This window comes from Balaenoptera ricei, chromosome 1, assembly GCF_028023285.1.
Source record: "Balaenoptera ricei isolate mBalRic1 chromosome 1, mBalRic1.hap2, whole genome shotgun sequence".
In the NCBI taxonomy this organism is placed as follows: Eukaryota; Metazoa; Chordata; class Mammalia; order Artiodactyla; family Balaenopteridae; genus Balaenoptera; species Balaenoptera ricei.
In genome coordinates, this window is record NC_082639.1 from 175032661 (window position 1) to 175052937 (window position 20277).

General features: G+C 37.0%; 1 protein-coding gene across 1 annotated transcript in view; it reads left to right on the plus strand.

Annotated features, from left to right (window-relative positions):
* The window catches only part of EPRS1 (glutamyl-prolyl-tRNA synthetase 1), a 68153-nt gene that overhangs the window by 14245 nt on the left and 33631 nt on the right, over nucleotides 1-20277 (plus strand). Inside the window, exons 7-16 of the mRNA XM_059942313.1 lie at nucleotides 157-283; nucleotides 977-1169; nucleotides 2991-3162; nucleotides 4576-4809; nucleotides 5863-5947; nucleotides 6368-6427; nucleotides 11275-11385; nucleotides 14649-14785; nucleotides 16175-16382; nucleotides 16999-17111. Coding sequence (XP_059798296.1) covers nucleotides 157-283; nucleotides 977-1169; nucleotides 2991-3162; nucleotides 4576-4809; nucleotides 5863-5947; nucleotides 6368-6427; nucleotides 11275-11385; nucleotides 14649-14785; nucleotides 16175-16382; nucleotides 16999-17111 — 1440 coding nt within the window. The remainder of the gene's footprint in view (nucleotides 1-156; nucleotides 284-976; nucleotides 1170-2990; nucleotides 3163-4575; nucleotides 4810-5862; nucleotides 5948-6367; nucleotides 6428-11274; nucleotides 11386-14648; nucleotides 14786-16174; nucleotides 16383-16998; nucleotides 17112-20277) is intronic.

Consider the following 20277-nt stretch of genomic DNA (forward strand, 5'->3'; position numbering starts at 1 on the left):
ATTTTCTATTACAGTACTTCTTGTTAGCAAATAAAATAAGACTGGAATACCAACTAGAAGGATTTTTGTTTAGTTCTCATCTCCTCAAAAAGGTTAAGTTTAAGTATTTAGCTAAAACATGTTAATGAGTTTCTTTGTAAAATGTTTTTGTTGTAGTTACTTACACATTGGGCATGCAAAAGCTGCTCTTCTGAACCAGCACTACCAGGTTAACTTTAAAGGGAAACTGATCATGAGATTTGATGACACAAATCCTGAAAAAGAAAAGGAAGATTTTGAGAAGGTAATTAAAGGTGTAGTGATGACCCTTTGTCAGTAAAGTTGATTAAAATTAGAGGGTGACCTGGTACCTTCATGGTATGAAAATAAATTTTGTTCTCATAGCTGCTTCTTTTGCTCATCTGTATATTCTTTGCCTGAGACCTAAGCCAAGAATTGTGGAGCTCCCATGCCAAAAAACTTCGATTTATTTTTTTCCTCCTCAACTGCTGTAGAATTTACTTAAGTGTTACATTTTCCTACAAGTATCACTTTCTTAAATGAATTGGTCACTAGAGGCAGGTTTCCTTTTTGTCATATAATTTTATGAATGAAACGAACACTAAGTAGGTATTGGAAAATGTGAAGGTTTCCTAGCCTCTTATATCATCTGTTTAGAAGCACTGTAATATATTCAAAGAGAGGGCAAATAATTGTCAGCATGACCAATAATAATCAGCTTTTCCAGAATAAATGGAAAGCACCATGAGATCAGCTTTCTCAGCTGAAAATTTGGAGGCTAGTATAATGAATATCTCTCTCTTTTTTTTTTTTTTTTTCTTTTCTGATCTAATACCATACAACTTCCACAGCCATTTCCAGGCTCTGTAAGACTGATGGTGTATTATTACATTTGCCCAAATGCAGTGTCAAGGATTGAAAATACACAAGAAAATGCAAAAGATCAACGGATGGTTATTTTGGGTTCTTATTGCAGGTTATCTTGGAAGATGTTGCAATGTTGCATATCAAACCAGATCAATTCACTTACACCTCGGATCATTTTGCAACTATAATGAAATATGCAGAGAAGCTAATTCAGGAAGGGAAGGCGTATGTGGATGATACTCCTGCTGAGCAGATGAAAGCAGAGCGTGAGCAGAGGATAGAATCCAAACACAGAAAAAACTGTAAGGCACACTTAGTGTTTTATATTTTAACCGATACTCTTCTTGTATTCTGCTTCTTCAGTAGAAAATGATTTCTGTGAAAGATGCTGGTTTGAAACACATTTGGAAATATGTTTCCTATGTTAGTTCATCTCTTAGAAATCTTTTCTCTTTCTCTATCATCGTTACATCGTTATTACTTTGTTAGCATGCGTGTGCCCTCAGCACCTCGCTTGTTACCTGTATAGTCTTTTGCATGCGTTCACTCCATGTGATTCCGTCTTCAACTTTTTGTAGTTCTCTCAATTTAAATACTGAGCCTTTCTAATTAGAATGTTTGATGAGAATGTTAGCCATACCCAAATCTTCCTGTCAGCGTGTGAGTAAATGTGAGTATAATATGTAAGCTTGATGCTACCCAATGTCTGAAATATCACTTAACAAAAAAGCATATCTTTGTTATTACTTGTTCCTGAGCTCTGAATCTGGCTATTTTTATTCTGTGATTATGTTCCAGAACTTCCACGCTACTATTCTTAAATCTTTTTTTTTTTTTTTAAGTTTTTTTAATCTTATTATCCAGCCTTTTTTTAATATATATATATATATTTTAAATTAATTAATTTATTTTTGGCTGCATTGGGTCTTCGTTGCTGCACACGGGCTTTCTCTAGTTGTGGTGAGCGGGGGCTACTCTTCGTTGTGGTGCACGTGCTTCTCATTGAGGTGGCTTCTCTTGTTGCAGAGCACAGACTCTAGGCGCGTGGGCTCAGTAGTTGTGGCTCATGGCTCTAGAGCGCAGGCTCAGTAGCTGTGGTGCACAGGCTGAGTTGCTCCGCGGCATGTGGCATCTTCCTGGACCAGGGCTCGAACCCGTGTCCCCTGCATTGGCAAGCGGATTCTTAGCCACTGCTCCACCAGGGAAGCCCTATACTTAAATCTTGAGTGTCACATTTGGGAAGTGTAGTAAATTCAAAATGTTATGGAAGTCTGTCTTTTTTTTTTTTTTACCCCCTTTTAAATGTTTCTCTACATTTTCAGAGATAGTTAACAACTGGACTTTTAGACCTAACCTGATTCTTTGAGAACAGGTAAAATGTCCATCGTATCTTCACAGAGTTTTCCACAGAGAATCATTGCTTAACAGTTCTTTCTTATTCATATGGGGCAGGTACCTACCTGACATAAGTAGGACCATAGTCAGTGGGGATATAGAGTTTTTTCCCTGGCATAAACTTGTATCACTGTTTCTATCTCTCATTTTGGGGGATCCAAGAGTATACTGCTTTCTGCTGGAATGACTGAAGGTGCTTTTGGGGAGCCCAGGGGCTCAGGCTCTCAGCCAGAGATATGTTCTTTAGATGGGCATGTGCTGCAGCACCAATGCCTGGGCTGGGTCAGACCGGTCTGTCCCTTGGGTGTGAGGTGGCAAAGGAACAGAATGCTTCTGCTTCAAACACCCAGTGTTAAATTGGAGGGGGCGACTGACTGGCCAGTTGTGCCATGATGGGAACATGGAAAACACTGGCTGAGAGAAGCCTTCAGGCTTTAGACGTCATCTCTTACCCTTCATCAGTGCTACATCAGTGGAATGTATTGACTTCTAAAACATATAGAGAGTAAGTTTCCTAAGTGTTCTGTGGAATTTCTTCATTAAAAAAACAATGCATTTACTCTTGGTATCAGATATTGGAACTATTACGGTACTTTTAAACTAGTGGGGTGTGCTTATAAAATCAGAATGTGAAAATTTGTGTCAAATTATAAGGCTGTTAAAATAATTTGAATTCAACCAGATTAGTAATACATTAGATAAACTATAGTATAACTATCATTTTATAGCTGTTGAGAAGAATCTACAAATGTGGGAAGAAATGAAAAAAGGAAGCCAGTTTGGTCAGTCCTGCTGTTTGCGAGCAAAAATTGACATGAGTAGTAACAATGGGTGCATGAGGGACCCCACGCTTTATCGCTGCAAAATTCAACCACACCCAAGAACTGGAAATAAATACAAGTAGGTGTATTTCATTCATTATGCTCGGTAGCTTACTATGCTTTTGCTTTGATGCTTCTGTAAACATGGAGTAGGGAGTAGCTGCAGAATAGTCAAGAGATCTGGATCTTTGTTCATTCATGGCCTTCGGTAAAGCATGTAGCCTCTCGTTACTTACCTATCAATTAAGGTTATACTAGGTTATGTCTAAGATCATTTCCATCTATAGAAGTCCTTGAGTCTGCCTAAAGTTGCATTTTATGTATTGATCAGGTATACTGTGGTGTGTTTCTTTAGATGAAGATACTTCTTTTCCTATTATAAACTTTGATTCTGCTAGACATAAGTTTATTCGTAAACATGATAGAAGATTTAAAGAAATATGAAAAAGAAAGTTTCGTGTTTTTTCTAATTTTGGTTAGTTTTCTGTGTGGTTTTCAGGTTAATAGATTTTTTTTTTTCTTTAAATCGCCCCCACCTGGCCATTAATTTATAAAGTAACCGTAGAATATATTTTCTTGTACTTTGAAGAAGCCTACTACATACAAATGCTGAATTGTAACTTCTGAAGAGATTGGTGAATGTAAATGATTTCCTGAGTAGCTAATGTAACTTTCTTTAAACTTGTGGGTACAGGTATGTGTATCTGTATCTGGACAAACACTTCATGTGTGTATATATATGTCCTTCATTTTTAACAGGACAATTGCTCCTTGTTTACTAAGCAGATACTTTGAATACATTTGGAAAAGTGAATTTGGGTACACATTTTCAGTATCAGATAATTGCAAAGCATAGTGCAGTAGCATCTTAATGAAGTTGTATCTTAAAAATTAGAAGGCATAATACAATAATATGTTTTAAAAAATTCAAATGGAAACTGCGGATGTGTTGTATACATTATTTTAGACAGAAATTGTTTTTAAGACTATTCCATCCTAAATGGAATTTTAATCAACCTAATAATTTTCTTCTCTTTTACTTGTCAGAGAAGGAAACATTCTATTCTTGAATGCATTTACTTATGAAAGTATTAAACCTAGAGATTTACTTGAGTGTGGGATTATTTAAGATATTGAAAAGCTAAATTCCCTTGAAATTATTATTGCTTCTTACCATGATATACATTGGCCATTACAGAAATGTGATTATAGAATTCACTGCGCCAGTATCCCATTGTCTGTTAAATTGCATATTTGCTTTTTTTGTTTGAATATTGAGTGGGTAATTGATTCATTGTCCTCAAAGTCTGATTAAAAAAAATGTTTTGATGTACTTTGAGTATTATGAGTCATAACACCTGTTGGTTTTTAAGGAATTCTTACCTTGTAAAGAATTATGTTTTAAATTAGTACTGCTGCTTATAATGCCTAATCTAAGGTGAAAAGGGTAAAATCCTTCATTGATTTTCAACATATTCACTTTTTTTCCTAGTGTTTATCCGACATATGATTTTGCCTGCCCCATAGTTGACAGCATTGAAGGTGTTACACATGCCCTGAGAACAACAGAATACCATGACAGAGATGAACAGTTTTACTGGATTATTGAAGCTTTAGGCATAAGAAAACCATACATTTGGGAATATAGTCGGCTAAATCTCAACAACACAGTGCTATCCAAAAGAAAGCTCACATGGTTTGTCAATGAAGGACTAGTAGATGGATGGTATGTTTGCTGTTATCTAGAATTTTGAGAGGAAGTCAGGACATGGTATATCACTAATTTTTAAACTGCTTTGAGGGTTGGGGAGGATGAATGGGAGGGGTTGAAATGGATAGGGCTATAGGGTTTCTGTTCCTTGTCTTTATTGTATCCAGGTTCTCAGGTACTGCTCTCTTTTGCTTTAATGAAGCAAACATGGAGTGCCCATGTTTGGGCACAAAGATGGAGTCCATGTTTGGGACTAGAAAAAGTTTGAAAATCTCTGTAGCACATTAATAACCTATATGGGATTTCCATGAGAACGATGAGTATAAAAACTAAAATCATCTTAGAGGCATGTATCCATGTAAATGAAACCTGTTCAGTTGGGTTACCATACTTACAAGCCTAAGAATGTTTTTTTTTACCTGAATTAACATGAACGTGTGTATTAGTTTTTATTAGCATCATGTAATAGTGACACATATTAAGTATATATTGAATAATATGTAATTTTAGACTGTTTTACTGTGGAGCTGAATTTGATAAAGGGGAAGTTTACCTTGGGCTGCATACAAAGGGTGTTATTGCAAACTTACTGAAGTTTGCAGATCTCTGCAGAATATTAATAACCAACATGCATATTTTTTACAACCCAAAAGGCTTTATAAAGTGTATTTGTACATGAATGAGAGGCTAACCATCTCTTATCTGTGTCTCATGGTCATATGTAGAATAGGGATCTTGTATGTTTGTTAAATAAAAAGCAAATAAAAATGTTGTAATGCATATGTTTTCTGCATTTGAAGATGTCACCTTTGTGTCTTTTTTCAAATGTACTTTTACTGTTTCCAGTAGTGCATTTATTTTACTGAGTAATTTTTGACTAGTAAGCAGCTTTCTTCTTCCATGAACTTGGGCTCAATGGTATTATGATCTGCCTAATTATTATAACCAGCTCTTAGTCCAAATATTTAGCAAATGGAATATAATGTTATGCAGTAAGGTATATTGTACTCTCTGCACCTACACGTTAAAAAAGTCTCCTTGGTTCTTAAAACTTGCCGTATTTCCCAGGGATGACCCACGATTTCCTACGGTTCGCGGTGTGCTGAGAAGAGGGATGACAGTTGAAGGACTGAAACAGTTTATTGCTGCTCAGGTGAGTTATAGTTTCTTTTCCAGCTTCTCTGTTTGGATTTTTAAGTATCTAATAATATCCTTTTAGTCTTTATTATTCCTGTTGTTCTTTCTGTTCTTTGCTTGTTGCTTATAATGCAAGGGCAGAGTGTTTTTGAAAAAAACACTGTTATAATAGTGGAAAATTGAGAATGTCCTAAACTATGCTAGGGTTGGACAAAGGCAGCTGTGGTGTTTTTACCCAGTGAAACATGTGACTCTAACAGTTATGACTCTAACTGTTCAGGGTAACAAGATTAGTGTGTACGTACTAAGTTTTATATTCCAGTGGAAGTAAACTTGTAAGTATTGATTGGGTTTATTTTCTAGCATGCTTAACTTAAAGAAAATATTCTGGTTAATACTTCTTGCCCTTTAAGCTGTTCTATTATTGTTTTTCTAGGGTTCTTCACGTTCAGTTGTGAACATGGAATGGGACAAAATTTGGGCATTTAACAAAAAGGTACATGTTTTGACTCCTGGTCCTCTTTTTTTCATGCCTAACTCCTAAGTAATAGATTACATGTAGAATTCATTAGTGTGCTCATGGTAGAGAAAATTTTGTGAAGAATATTACAGTTTTGCAGATTTTTCAGGAAAATGGAATGTTTTACTTTTTTAAACATATAAAGTGCATTAAGCCTATAAACTATACCAAACAAGAGCAATGATTAAAACAAACTTGGAGTTATGGGGAATGGTAACAGTTTTTTCCTTAAATCTTTTTTGAACACTTTGCATTTCATTTTTCTGCTTTCAAGCTGCGAGCTCTCTGTAAGAAGGTATTACTTAATGCTTTTATTTGCCTTACTTAGCACATAGCTTTTAGCATATTACATGTTATAACCTGAGATGTTATACAGCTTTGAAGCACAATCACATTTATTTGAGACTTGCTTATACAGACCCACTGAAATGCATTATTCCTAGTTTAAAAAAACATGTCCTCTAGTTTTCTTAGTGGCAAAGGGAAGATATGGCTAACTCCATTTGACTGTTCCCTTGTTTACTGAGAGGACATAGAGTTTTAAAGTCACAGATTTCATTGAATTGTATTGAAGGTTCGTTAATTATAATCCCTGTGTCTTATTGAATCTAGCTTAAAAAAAAAAAAAGCTGTGTCTTAAAAGTCAAATAAGGAATACTGCATATTGACATTGTTAATTGGAAGCAGATGCTTAGACACTATAATAAGGCAAATCATTAAAGTGCCATGTTTTAAACTATGGTTTCTGTGATTGTGTTCTGTAAATTCTTTTTCTTTGTATTGCTGCTTGATTGTGCTGATGCCTTGCCTCAAAAAATAGTTGCTTGTCTCGCATGTGTCTTGAATTTATTTTATTTAGTCTTTTGTGTTTAGTCAGTCTTTGGATACATAATGGAATTATTAATTGGTTCGCTCTGTTGCTGCAGTTACTAATAAATACATTCAAAACTTATAGGCAGAGTTAACATTGGAATACTTTTCATTAATAATCCATGTACATTTAGTTCAAATATAAGAAATACATTTCACTACAGGCCGATAATTCTATAGGGTCTGTTAAATGAACAGCGTATTCCCCTGTCTTCTTTCCTTCCATTTTCTCTCCCTAGATAAATCACTTTCAGCTCTTTTAGATAATTGTTTTGGTATTTATTGCCCATATCTCTAAATGAGATGTGTGTGTTGCTTCTTCTTGATTTTCTGTTTGTTTGTTTGTTTTAGGCATCATCAGTTTAATTTCCACAAGGGAAGATGAGGATTTAGGTCTCCTATTTTTTCTCATAACTTGTTGGCTTTCTTGTGGCTAATTGTTTTGTTTTGTTTCCCTCATTTGTTTAATTTTCTAATTCCATCTCAGACTCTGCTCAAGTTGTCTAAATTTCCTGCCAAAGTGTTCGCGTGCCTCAGGTATTTCAGTTTCACCTTAGAGACATCTCTGCCGGGGCCTTCGTGCTGCTCACATCTGATCTAGAGGAGAGGCCTGTTAACTTCTGAAGCACAGCTGTCTTCCCAGGTCAATCTTCCTCATCATCCTGGGAATTCCCTTTGCTTTTCTTCTGTGATGGATCATCTGGTTCTTGGATCTTCCTTCTCTTTTTATTGCCTTCTTGCTTTGCTGTACTGTATCCTCTGGTAGCTCCCTGAGAAGGGGAGCATGGGATGAAGAATTTTGAGACTTTTATATGAACAGCTTCTTCACTTTGAAATTTCACAATGATGTGCCTTGGGGTGGGTCTGTTTTCATTCATATCCATTGGAAGAACATGTGGCTTCCAGACTGGAAACTCATTCCGTCAGTTCTGGGAAATTTTCCTGAGTTCCTTCTGTTTCTTTGTTTTTTTCTCTACTATGTTGTCTTTCTCCTCTGTGGAACGTTTCTTGAGCACGTGTTGGGTTTCCTGGACTGTTGCTCTAATTTTGTTTTCTCTCTTATTTTCCATCTCATCTTTTGGCTCTACTTTCTGGTAGATGTACTCAGCCCTATCTTCTCAACTTTTGTTGAGTTTTTCATTTATGCTGTCATATTTCCAAGATTTCTCGTTTGTGCTTTGAATTTTCAGAATAACTTCCTGTTCCTGTTTCATGGTTACAATATAATCAATGGTATTTTTTCTTATGTCTTTCCTCCAGGTCTATTTTGTTTTTTCTTTGATATTAAAGGCATTTCTTAGACATCTGGTGAGCCTTGGTTATCTGCTCATCTTTAACATAGGGGACTGAGAGAGGGATTGGAAGCCCTGAGAAAAAGATTGGGCTTGTCAGCTGTGCCTCACTGTAAGATGGTCTGGCTCGGCCGGTTAGTTGAAAAGCCTCGATGTCAGTAACCTTACATCTCATCTCTTGGACTAGGCAGTTTTTCCAGAGGAGTTTCTTTCAATTAAGTTGCCAGAAGTGTGAAGGCCTGACTGCCAGGGCTTTGGAACTGACTGGGGAAAACTCTGGGGACTTGACCTCTAATATACATTTTCTTAATACCCTTGTCTCAGAGCAGAACCCTCAGCTTCAGAAGAAGAGTCTCTGGACTCTTTGGAGTAATTTAAAACCACTGATCCAGAGATTCTGAGAATTGTACAATTTTAGAACTGAAAAAGACTTTAAAATCTTTTAATCCAAGGTTTCCAAAACTTGTCTGCTCCTAACCATCCTGTGGAATGCTTGTTTAAAAATGGATTTCCAGGGCTTCCCTGGTGGCGCAGTGGTTGAGAGTCTGCCTGCCAATGCAGGGGACACGGGTTTGAGCCCTGGTCTGGGAAGATCCCACATGCCACGGAGCAACTAGGCCCGTGAGCCACAATTACTGAGCCTGCGCGTCTGGAGCCTGTGCTCCGCAACAAGAGAGGCCGCGATAGTGAGAGGCCCGCGCACCGCGATGAAGAGTGGCCCCCGCTTGCCACAACTAGAGAAAGCCCTCGCACAGAAACGAAGACCCAACACAGCCATAAATAAATAAATAAATAAATAAAATTTAAAAACTGCTTTCAAGATCTATTAAAAAAAAAAAAGTGGATTTCCAGACTTAACTTCAGACATTAGAGTCACAGTCAGGGTTAAGTGGCATGAGACTCTGCGCAGGCCAGCGCCCTAAGGGGTCATTGCAATCCGTCAAGTGTGAGAAACAGCTTTCTACTCTGTCAGTTGAGGAAGCTGAGCTGCAGTGAACTGAAGTCAGTTTCTCAGGTTGGATCGTCTAGTTTTGGCTTCTTTAAAAGAAGAAATTGTATCTTACTGGCTTAAATACTAAACTGAGTAGTCACAAATTAAATCTGTGATCATTCTAACCCAGTAGAAGCTGAAAGAAGGAACCGTTAACCAGTAAGAATGACTTTTTTTTTTTTTTTTAACTTTTAGGTTTATTTATTTATTTATTTTTGGCTGTGTTGGGTCTTCGTTTCTGTGCGAGGGCTCTCTCTAGTTGTGGCAAGCGGGGGCCACTCTTCATCGCGGTGCGCGGGCCTCTCACTACCGCGGCCTCTCTTGTTGTGGAGCACAGGCTCCAGACGCGCAGGCTCAGTAATTGTGGCTCACGGGCCTAGTTGCTCCGCGGCATGTGGGATCTTCCCAGACCAGGGCTCGAATCCGTGTCCCCTGCATTGGCAGGCAGATTCTGAACCACTGCGCCACCAGGGAAGCCCAAGAATGACTTTTAAACCTCAGGGAAAGAAAGAATGAAATAGTAACTTTAGAGGGAGGCTGGTGCTGATTTAGTACTGGCATGAAATATAAGCAGGTAGGGAGTAGCAATCAAGGGGAAGTTAGATGGCCTTTCAGACTTTTCTGACTGACCCTCTGAGCATGGTTTCTTCTCTAAGTTCATTCAGAATTTCTGAAAAATACTCTCAAAGCAAACAACAGCAACAAAATACCAGCCAAACAATAGCAACAACAAAAACCCACTATAAACCAAAAGACACAGCCAAGTTTAATTAGCCATACCACTATCTCCTGCATCCTTCTAATGGGGAAAAAAATGACTTTTATTACTTTACTTAGCTATTTGACTCCGCACTTGCTTCTATCTACATTTTTCTTCCAAATGCTTTATTTAGTATCTGAATACTGCTGTTGTGATTGGTCATCATGGATAATTTTAAATTGAATAGTGAAATGAGAAAGATACATCGGATCCAGAAGGGGTGCTGCTTCTGTTTTGGAGGTAGAGTAGGTTAGAATGTAATGAGTACTACCATTCATTCAGTTAACCTGTAAATATGTGTTGATTACCTGCATGTGCCAGGCCCTTGGGAACACAGTGGTCCCTATATACGTGTGTATATATACAGCATGCAGACCAGTAGAAATACTTGTTTACTTTTAATCTATAGAATTGCCTTATTATAGTGACCTAATGCTGTTCTGCTTTTGATGGTGGTGTGTTGCCTAACACTGCTTATAGAAAATGATACTAAAACACATATATCTATATTCCTTCAAAACAGTCTTCTCCAACAATACAAAATGGAGTATCACATTTACCTGTAGGATTGTTACATAACCCCACAGGATAATTTTTCTTTCTAGTATCAGAGTTAAAAATTACTTTCAAAATATTTCTAATATTATGCTTTAACTATTGGTTTCTTTTCTCTTGTCAGTAGTTATTCTTGGAAAGGAACTCTAAATCCTTCATGCAGTCTTTGTTTATGATTGTTTTTCTTTTTTCTACTTGACAGCTAAATGTTAGAGAAGAGTTAGCTGGTAAACCAAAAAATTAGTAAATGCAGTAACAAAGAATGCCAGTTGTTATTCCTGTGCTATTACTTATTTTATTGATGAAGTTCTAAAAAATATCTGAATGTTTTAACACAAGGATGCCTTTGTTGCAGGTTATTGACCCGGTGGCTCCACGATACGTCGCGTTACTGAAGAAAGAGGTGATCCCGGTGAACATCCCTGAGGCCCAGGAGGAGATGAAAGAAGTAGCCAAACATCCAAAGGTCACCCTCCAGTTTCACCAATGTTGTTCTCTCTGTTAAAGGAGCAGGATAATCAAAGGGAAAAATGTGCTTTGGTGGCAATAGCATGATTGGGGATCATTTTTGATCCAGCATTATTTGTCAGGATTTCATACTAATTTAAAAAAAATTTTTTTTCAATTTTTTATACAGTTTTTAAAGGTTACTTTCTGTTTACAGTTGTTACAGAATATTGGCTGTATTCTCCGTGCTGTACATCCTTCAGCTTATCTTACACCCATTTGTTGTACCTCCCACCCCCTCACCCCTATATTGTCCTGTCCCCCACCCTTCCCCAACTGGTAACCACTAGTTTGTTCTCTGTATCTGTGAGTCTGCTTCTTTTTTGTTATATTCACTAGTGTGTTATATTTTTTAGATTCCACATGTAAGTCATATCATATAGTATTTGTCTTTCTCTGTCTGACTTATTTCAGTTAGCATAATGCCTCCCAAGTCCATCCATGTTGTTGCAAATGGCAAAATCTCATTCTTTTTTATGGCTGAGTATTCCTGTGTGTGTGTGTGTGTGTGTGTGTGTGTGTACACACCACGTCTTTGTCCGTTTATCTGTTGACGGGCACCTCGGTCGCTTCCCTATCTTGGCAATTGTAAGCAATGCTGCCATGCACGTTGGGGTGCATGTGTCTTTTCGAATTAGTGTTTTTGTTTTTCTCGGATATATTCCCAGGGGTGGAATTGCTGAGTCTTATGGTAGTTTTATGTTTAGTTTTTGGAGAAACCTCCATACCGTTTTCCACAGTGGCTGCACCAATTTACATTCCCACCAACAGTGCACAAGGGTTCTCTTCTCTCCACATCCTCGCCAACATTTGTTATTTGTGTTCTTTTTTTTTTTTTTTAAAGGAATTCCTTTATTTTTATTATTTATTTATTTATTTATTTATTTTTGGCTGTGTTGGGTCTTCGTTTCTGTGCGAGGGCTTTCTCTAGTTGTGGCGAGCGGGGGCCACTCTTCATCGCGGTGCGCGGGCCTCTCACTATCGCAGCCTCTCTTGTTGCGGAGCACAGGCTCCAGACGCGCAGGCTCAGCAGCTGTGGCTCACGGGCCTAGTTGCTCCGTGGCATGTGGGATCTTCCCAGACCAGGGCTCGAACCCGTGTCCCCTGCATTGGCAGGCAGCTTCTCAACCACTGCGCCACCAGGGAAGCCCCTATTTGTGTTCTTTTTGATGATAGCCATTCTGAGAGGTGCAAGGTTACATATCTCATTGTGGTTTTGGTTTGCATTTCCCTGATGATTATCGATGTTAAGCATCTTTTCATATGCCTGTTGGCCATCTGCATTTCCTCTGGCAAAACGTCTATTCACTTCTTCTGTCCATTTTTAAATTGGCTTGTTTGTTTTTTTGATGTTGAATTGTATGAGCTGTCTAAGAATTTGATACTAATTGAAGTAAATGTTTTTGTGGATTTCTTACTGAAGAAATTTATTCTAGCGGTATTACTGTCCACAGCACATCACACAGAACTGTTACACTCAGTTGGTGCCTATTTTTTATTTTGTGGAGATAGCATATTAGTGTATAATAAGAATTTATTTCTTCCTGGAGGTATTATATAATCCATGCTCTTATCTCTGTGTGAAAGCTGAGGTGCATTCTCTGTTAGCTGGGTTATTCGCTATTGCCTTTAAGCCAAAACATTTTACCTAATAGTATTGAATCACAGCTTGAGTCCAGAGTCTATCACGCTGCCATTGGCTGTGTTTTAGAAAATATCAGTGAAGTGGCAATGATATCTGTCTATCTAAATTCAGAATATAAATCTTAAATACAGGTAGCAGGGAGTTCCTCTTAGTTAAGCCATGTTTGTTGTCTCACATGGTTATAACTGCTAGGTTGATAGTCTTGAAGCAAAAATAGATCCTTTTGTTCCAGCTTTGTGAGCTGTCTGTAAATATCTTTATTATCCAATGAAGCTTACGTCCATAGACTAACTCACTCGTATACTAATAGACTAATATATTCATAACCTTACTCATAACGATGTTATGTTCATAGACTAACTCACATGTAAGATAATATGCTTCATGAAGAGCTATAAATGTTCTAAGTGGTAGCCTATGATTGCCTTTCTCTGTATGACATTAGCTTCTTTTTAATTTGGAAGACTTATTTTAAGGGTACCCCTAATAAGATCTGGGGAGAGAGAGTGTGTGTTTGTGTGTGTGTGTGTGTGTGTGTGTGTGTGTGTGTGAGTGTGAGTGTGAGATTGATTTGGCTTTACCGTTGCCTTTATCTTGCGTCTGATGGGTTCAGCCAGGTGAATGGTGGTTTCTGATGTATCATACTGCCCACTACAGTTAGCTTAAATGTGAAGCTTAATGTTTTAAAATTTGAACGTTGAGAATAAAACTTTTAAGGGTGCTTATTTGTAATAATAAAGAATAAGTAATAGTTAAATAACTAATTGATTAGGAAACACTTTAAATGATGACTGGATTGCTCAGTTTGCCCTGTGGAATTTTCATTATCCTTTCCTTCACAAAGTGTTCTATATTTAGCCTGTCAGTATTCTGTTCTGAGCCCAGCATAGTATAAGTTGTTGCAACATACCGATTTTTTTCAAGTCCATTGGTGCATTCAATGAACAATTATTGAACGCGTGTTATTTAACATTTATTCAAAGGATCTTCTTACACTTTTTTTTCTTTTGATTTCGGTCAAACAAAAATCTGAAATTTAACAAATAAAGCATTCTTTTTATTTTCCGGATCTCTTTTTCTTCTTCATATAATACATACCGAAAAGGCAGAAAATTCGTCTTTCTATACATGTTTGCTACTGTCTTTAAAATTTGTCTCCTAAAATGTGAAAGATCTACCATTTCCTGCTAAGATGACGTCTGTTCCTATAGTGTTGTTCCACAGCCACTGATGAGGAATGACTTTATTTTCTCCTTTGCTGCAAAAGCAGTGAGATTTTTGAGGCTAGCAAAGCAGATTCTGGTTGGAGGGACACTGTGGGACAAATACTGTCTTAGCTCTAAAAACAAAGAATGATTGTTTTAGGCTGGAAGTAATCTCAGGGGCAGACCACCTCATCTGACTCCAGTACATTATTGGTCAAGTGTCTGACCCAGGGTCACAGAGCTGGGAATCAAACTAATACAGATGACTTCTGTTTTTGTTAAGGAATAAAATGAATGAATGTATAAATTTCATACCGGGTTCAATAGTTGTTGTTTCAACGAACATTCTCTTTTTTTTTTTTTATCAATCAGAATCCTGATGTTGGCTTGAAACCCGTGTGGTATAGTCCTAAAGTTTTCATTGAAGGTGCTGACGCAGAGACGTTGTCAGAGGGTGAGACGGTTACATTTATAAATTGGGGCAACATCAACATTACTAAAATACACAAGTAAGAACTTTTTGTTTGTTTTCAAATAGATATGGAAGGAAAGTCTTTTATGTTTATTCATTTATTAAAAATTACCTGATTCAGACCCATTCATGATGCTGGCTGGTACATCTACCCAGGCATAGACGCTGCAAATTCTGGACACATTAAGGTTTTTTCCCATATATGTTTCATTACATTAATAGGGTATTAGGATATTGCTTGTGATGTTGAAAACGACTACATGTAGATATAAAAAATAATTCTAATACTTGAGGTCCCCCCTTTTATCATCTAATTCTCAGAATGCGATTGCATGGTGGAGAGATCCTTTGGACAGAATTTGTATGTATAACATTCTTTATCCTAAAGTCTTCTTTATTTTTTATTTAAAAATTTTTTTTATTGGAGTATAGTTGCTTTACAATGTTGTGTTAGCTTCTACTGCACAGCAAAATGAATCAGCCGTACATATATATATATCCCCTCCCTTTTGGCTTTCCCTCCCATTTAGGGCACCACAGGGCATTAAGTAGAGTTCTCTGTGCTATACAGTATGTTCCCATCAGTTGTTTATTTTATACCTACTATCAATAGTGTATGTGTGTCAGTCCCAGTCTCCCAATTCCTCCCACCCCACCTCTTTCCCCCTTGGTATCCATACTTTTGTTCTCTACGTCTGTGTCTCTGTTTCTGCTTTGCAAATATGGTCCTCTATACCATTTTCTAGATTCCACATGTATGGGTTAATATACGATATTTGTTTTTCTCTTTCTGACTGACTTCACTCTATATGACAGTCGAGGTCCTTTCACGTCTCTACAAATGACCCACTTTTGTTCCTTTTTATGGCTAATATTCCATTGTATATATGTACCACATCTTTTTTATCCATTCCTCTGTTGATGGACACTAAAATCTACTTTAAGTTTAATCGTTCTGTGGTGAATATGAACTTCCCAGTTATTATAGTGTGCTACACTTACCAGTTTGTTCTTAAGATTACACAAGTGGGACATAGTATGCTAAGATTAATTTAGTAAACTCTGAAATCTCAACTGTCCTGTCATTACATATGATGTCAAGTAATTGATAAATGTTTTGAAATACAGTATTTTAGGTTTTTTAATGCTTACTCCAGGTGACTTTAAAATTCATAAACATGTTCATGTTCTTCATCAGATGTATGGGGGATCTGTCCACATATTAGTATCTTGATAGCAGGGACTCTACTTCATTCATCTCTTAACCAGTTAATGTCTGGCAACTACTAGAAACTCAAATAAATGTTTTATTTGAAATTTTTCCAAAGAAAATTCCCTATCGATTTATTACAGGTACAGAACAGAATAATGCATTTGTGGCCGTTAAGGTTTGATTTCTGAAAACACTTTCCTATCTTATTTTTAGAAATGCAGAAGGAAAAATTGTATCTCTTGATGCAAAATTGAATTTGGAGAACAAAGACTATAAGAAAACCACTAAGATCACATGGCTTGCCGAGACCGAACGTGCTCTTCCTGTCCCAGCAATCTGTGTCACTTACGAGCACTTGATCACAAAGCCCGTACTGGGAAAAGACGAGGACTTTAAGCAGTATGTCAACAAGAACAGTAAGGTAGCCTCCTGAAAGAAACCCTGTTTCATCTTCCTCTGTTGTATCAGTATAACCTGTTCTTTAGAATTTTTAACATTAGTTTTAAGTATTTGTTTCCTCAGATAAAATGGAAAAGATTTCCAGAATTTTGCTGAAAATGATATAAAAGAATAACGTTCCCATTTTACAAATTCTAGAAACCGAGGCACAGTGAGGTTCAGTAAGTTGCTTGAGGACGGGCAATAAGGCGTAGAGCTGGGGTTCAAACCCAGGCCTCCTGGCTCTAGAACCCTTGTGCTTTTAGTGCTGTGCCAGCGTGCCTTTCAGCTAGGTCTGTGTGTGCTTCTTGCATTGTACTTCATATTTATAGTGGGAGATTTCTTTATATCTGCAGGGACACCAATCAAGTTAGTTAAAAGGTTCATGAAGCCCATCAGTATATAAATGTTAACTTTTAGAAATATAATAAATAATTGTTATTTATTTTAATATTTCACTGTTTTACTGCATGTGCTTAAGTAGTAAAGTTTTTAACATATCCTGTTGCAGCTGCTGGAAAAGCTGCTTGCATCTTAGGGTTGTTTTTAGTGCTCTGATGTTCAAGAAAGTGTATTTTGGTCTTGTACCATCTTTACAGCATGAAGAATTAATGCTGGGGGATCCCTGCCTTAAGGATTTGAAAAAAGGAGACATTATACAACTCCAGAGACGAGGCTTCTTCATATGTGATCAACCTTATGAACCTGTTAGGTAAATCGGTGTAACTGAACATCTAAATGAAAATGCTTAAAATTCTTAAAGTGAATAATATTTTAAAGATTGAACTTCCACTAAAATACTGTACCTGACAATTCTCTGTTCGGTTTCATTTGTTCTTCTGTGTTTACTATTTCAGACATCATCGTAACAAATTTTAACTTTGAAACAGCATAATATTAACAAATTTTATTTCTAGAACTAAACCATTCATCTTCACATGGTCCAAGTAAAAAGAAAAAAATTTCAATGTTATCTTTGGATAAACATTATAACTATTACCTTTTCTTTTTTTCTAAATATATTTTTTATTGAAGTATAGTTGATTTACAGTGTTGTATTAATTACTGCTGTACAGCAGAGTGACTCAGTTGCACATATATATATATATACATTTCCATATTTTCCATTATGGTTTATCACAGGCAGCTTTTCTTTATAGTGTACTTTAATTGGATATATTGTAGAATACAAATAGTACAGCAGGTACAGTTAGAGGATTATAACAAATGTTTGTGTTTTTTTTAAACCATGAAGTAATAGAATTACTAGGAGAACTTTCAGTCTCTGAAGTTTTGTTCGCGTTTCTTTTTTTTGTCTTTGCTATTTCTTATTGCATCTCTTTAACTTTGTGATCAGACCTCACTCCTGAGCTCCAGACTTGTGAATCTAATTAATGCCTTTTAGACATCTCTGAATAGATAACTTTCAAGTACCTCAAACTTCAAAATTCAAGATCCTAGTTACCATCTCTCCTCAGTTCTCCTTCATCCCCCATTCTAATCAGTAAACCTTGTTGTTTGTACTGCTTGCCTAGTTCATCTCTGTCCATCTACTGCTCTGCCTTTGTTTCAGGCCCTTAGCATTTCTTCCTTGATTGCCAAAACAGTTTCTAAAGTAGTCTCTTCCTTCCAGTTTTGCACTTTTCTGATCCACTTTTCATATGGCCCCCGGTCTAAAAATTTCAGAGTAACAATTTTATCACATTATCCCCCCCCTGCTTAATAATTCTTGTTAGCTTCAGAGGAAAATCTAAACTTCTTAGTTTGGCATGCAAGATTTTTCGTGTAATAGCCTCTCGACCCACCTGAGCCATCTGTGTTGTAGTTTACCTCTTCCTGATCCCTTCTGTTCAAGATACTGGACTGCTTGGGGCTTTCCAAAGTCATCAACTACCTTTGAACTTCTTACTTTTTCCTGGAATGGCCATGCTTCTTTTTCTTCATCTGGGTAACCTTTCAAATGTTACTTCTTCCAGAGCTTTCTTGTATTCCTCTCATCTGGATAGGCACCCAACCTATGTGTCCCCATTGCAGCGAGCACTTTCCTCTTTAGAATATTTATCACGTGCTGTTGTATCTATCTTTCTGTCTGTCTGTCTATCTATCTTGTTTCCACCACTGGAAATTCATTAAGGGCAGATACTTTTTTCATGTTCATGTTAGTATCATGTTGCCGTTAGTCAAATAAGACCATGTGTGTAAACGGCATGCACAGTGCCCAGTACTTATTAAGCCCTTGTTAAATATTTAGTGATGGTGGTGGTGGTGGTGGTGGTGGTAGTGATGGTCCCAACCAGAGTCATGCCCAGAAGAGAGTAGGCTCTCAGTTTATTCTGAAAGAATTGTTGAACTTTTCGACACATGGTGCTGTATCAGCAAACACATGCAAGAGTGAGCGGACCCCTACCTCCTACCATGTATAAAAATTAACTCAGATATGGATCAGGGACCTGAATGTAAGAGCTAAACTATAAAACTCTTAAAGGAAAACAAAGTTTAAGTCTTTGTAACCTTAGCAGTGCTTTCTTAAATATAACACCTAAAGCATAAGCAACCAAAGAAAATATACATAAATTGGACTATATCAAAAATTTTTGTGCTTCAGAGGACACCATCAGGAAAGTGAAAAGACAGTCCACAGAATGAGAGGAAAATATTTGCACGTGTATCTGATAAAGGACTTGTATGCAGAATAAACAAAGAATCCTTACAACTTGATAATAAAAGGACAGTTAAAAACGGACAAAGACATTCTCCAAAGCAGATATACAAGTGGTCAATAAGCACATGAATAGATGCTCAATATTATTAGTTATTAGGGAAATGCAAATCAAGACCACAGTGAGATATCATTCCGTATCCCCTTGGATGGCTGTAATCAAGAAGGCAGGCAGTAACAAGTGTTGAGGATGTGGAGAAATTGGAACCCTCATACATTGCTAATAGGATTGTAAAATGATTTACTTACTTTGGAAAACAATGTGGCAGTTCCTCAGAAAGTTAAACATAGTGTTATCATTTGACCTAGCATTTCCACTTTTATGTATATACCCAAGAAAAGTAATAACATATGTTCACACAAAAATTTGTACATGAATGCTCATAGCAGCATCATTTGTAATAGACAAAAGGTACAAACAACCCAGATGTCCAACAGCTGATGAATGGATAAACAAAATGTGGTGTATCCATACAAGGGAATATTTTTCAGCCATAAAAAAAAGTGAAGCGCTGATTCATGCTATAACACGCATGAGCCTTGTAAGCATTATGCTAAGTGAGGTAAGCTGGTCACAACAGACCACGTATTGTATGATTTCGTTTATGTGAAATGTCCAGAATAGACAAATTCATACAAACAAAGTGAGATTAGTGGTTGCTAGGGACCAGAGGCATGGGAGACTGGCAGGTAGGGTACAAAGGGCCTTTTTAGGGTGATGGTTGCACAGTTTTATGTAACCAGGGGTAGTGTACTTTCAAAGGGTGGAGTTTTTGGTATGTGAATTATATTTCAATATGCCCATATTCAGAAATACTGAAGAGATGTATAGGATTCTGTTGTCACTAAATTCTCTCACTTATTTTTACTCTGTGGCCTTTGCCACAAAATTCAAAACAATATTTTGCTTATGAGTAGTCTCAAGGGCAGTGGATTTTGCTAATGACTGTACCCTTTAGAATTGAGAAATTCCTACAAAATAAATGTTGTACAGAAATTCTTCTGCTCATAAGCAGATTAGGTGTGGTATGTAGATGCATTTCTTTTAAGTCCAGAGTGAGACCATGAACATCCACTCATGCCATTTCTGGTGGCCAGAGTAGATGTAACTTTGTCCTGGACTTAGCATTTTCATATCCATGAAAGTTCATAAATTGAA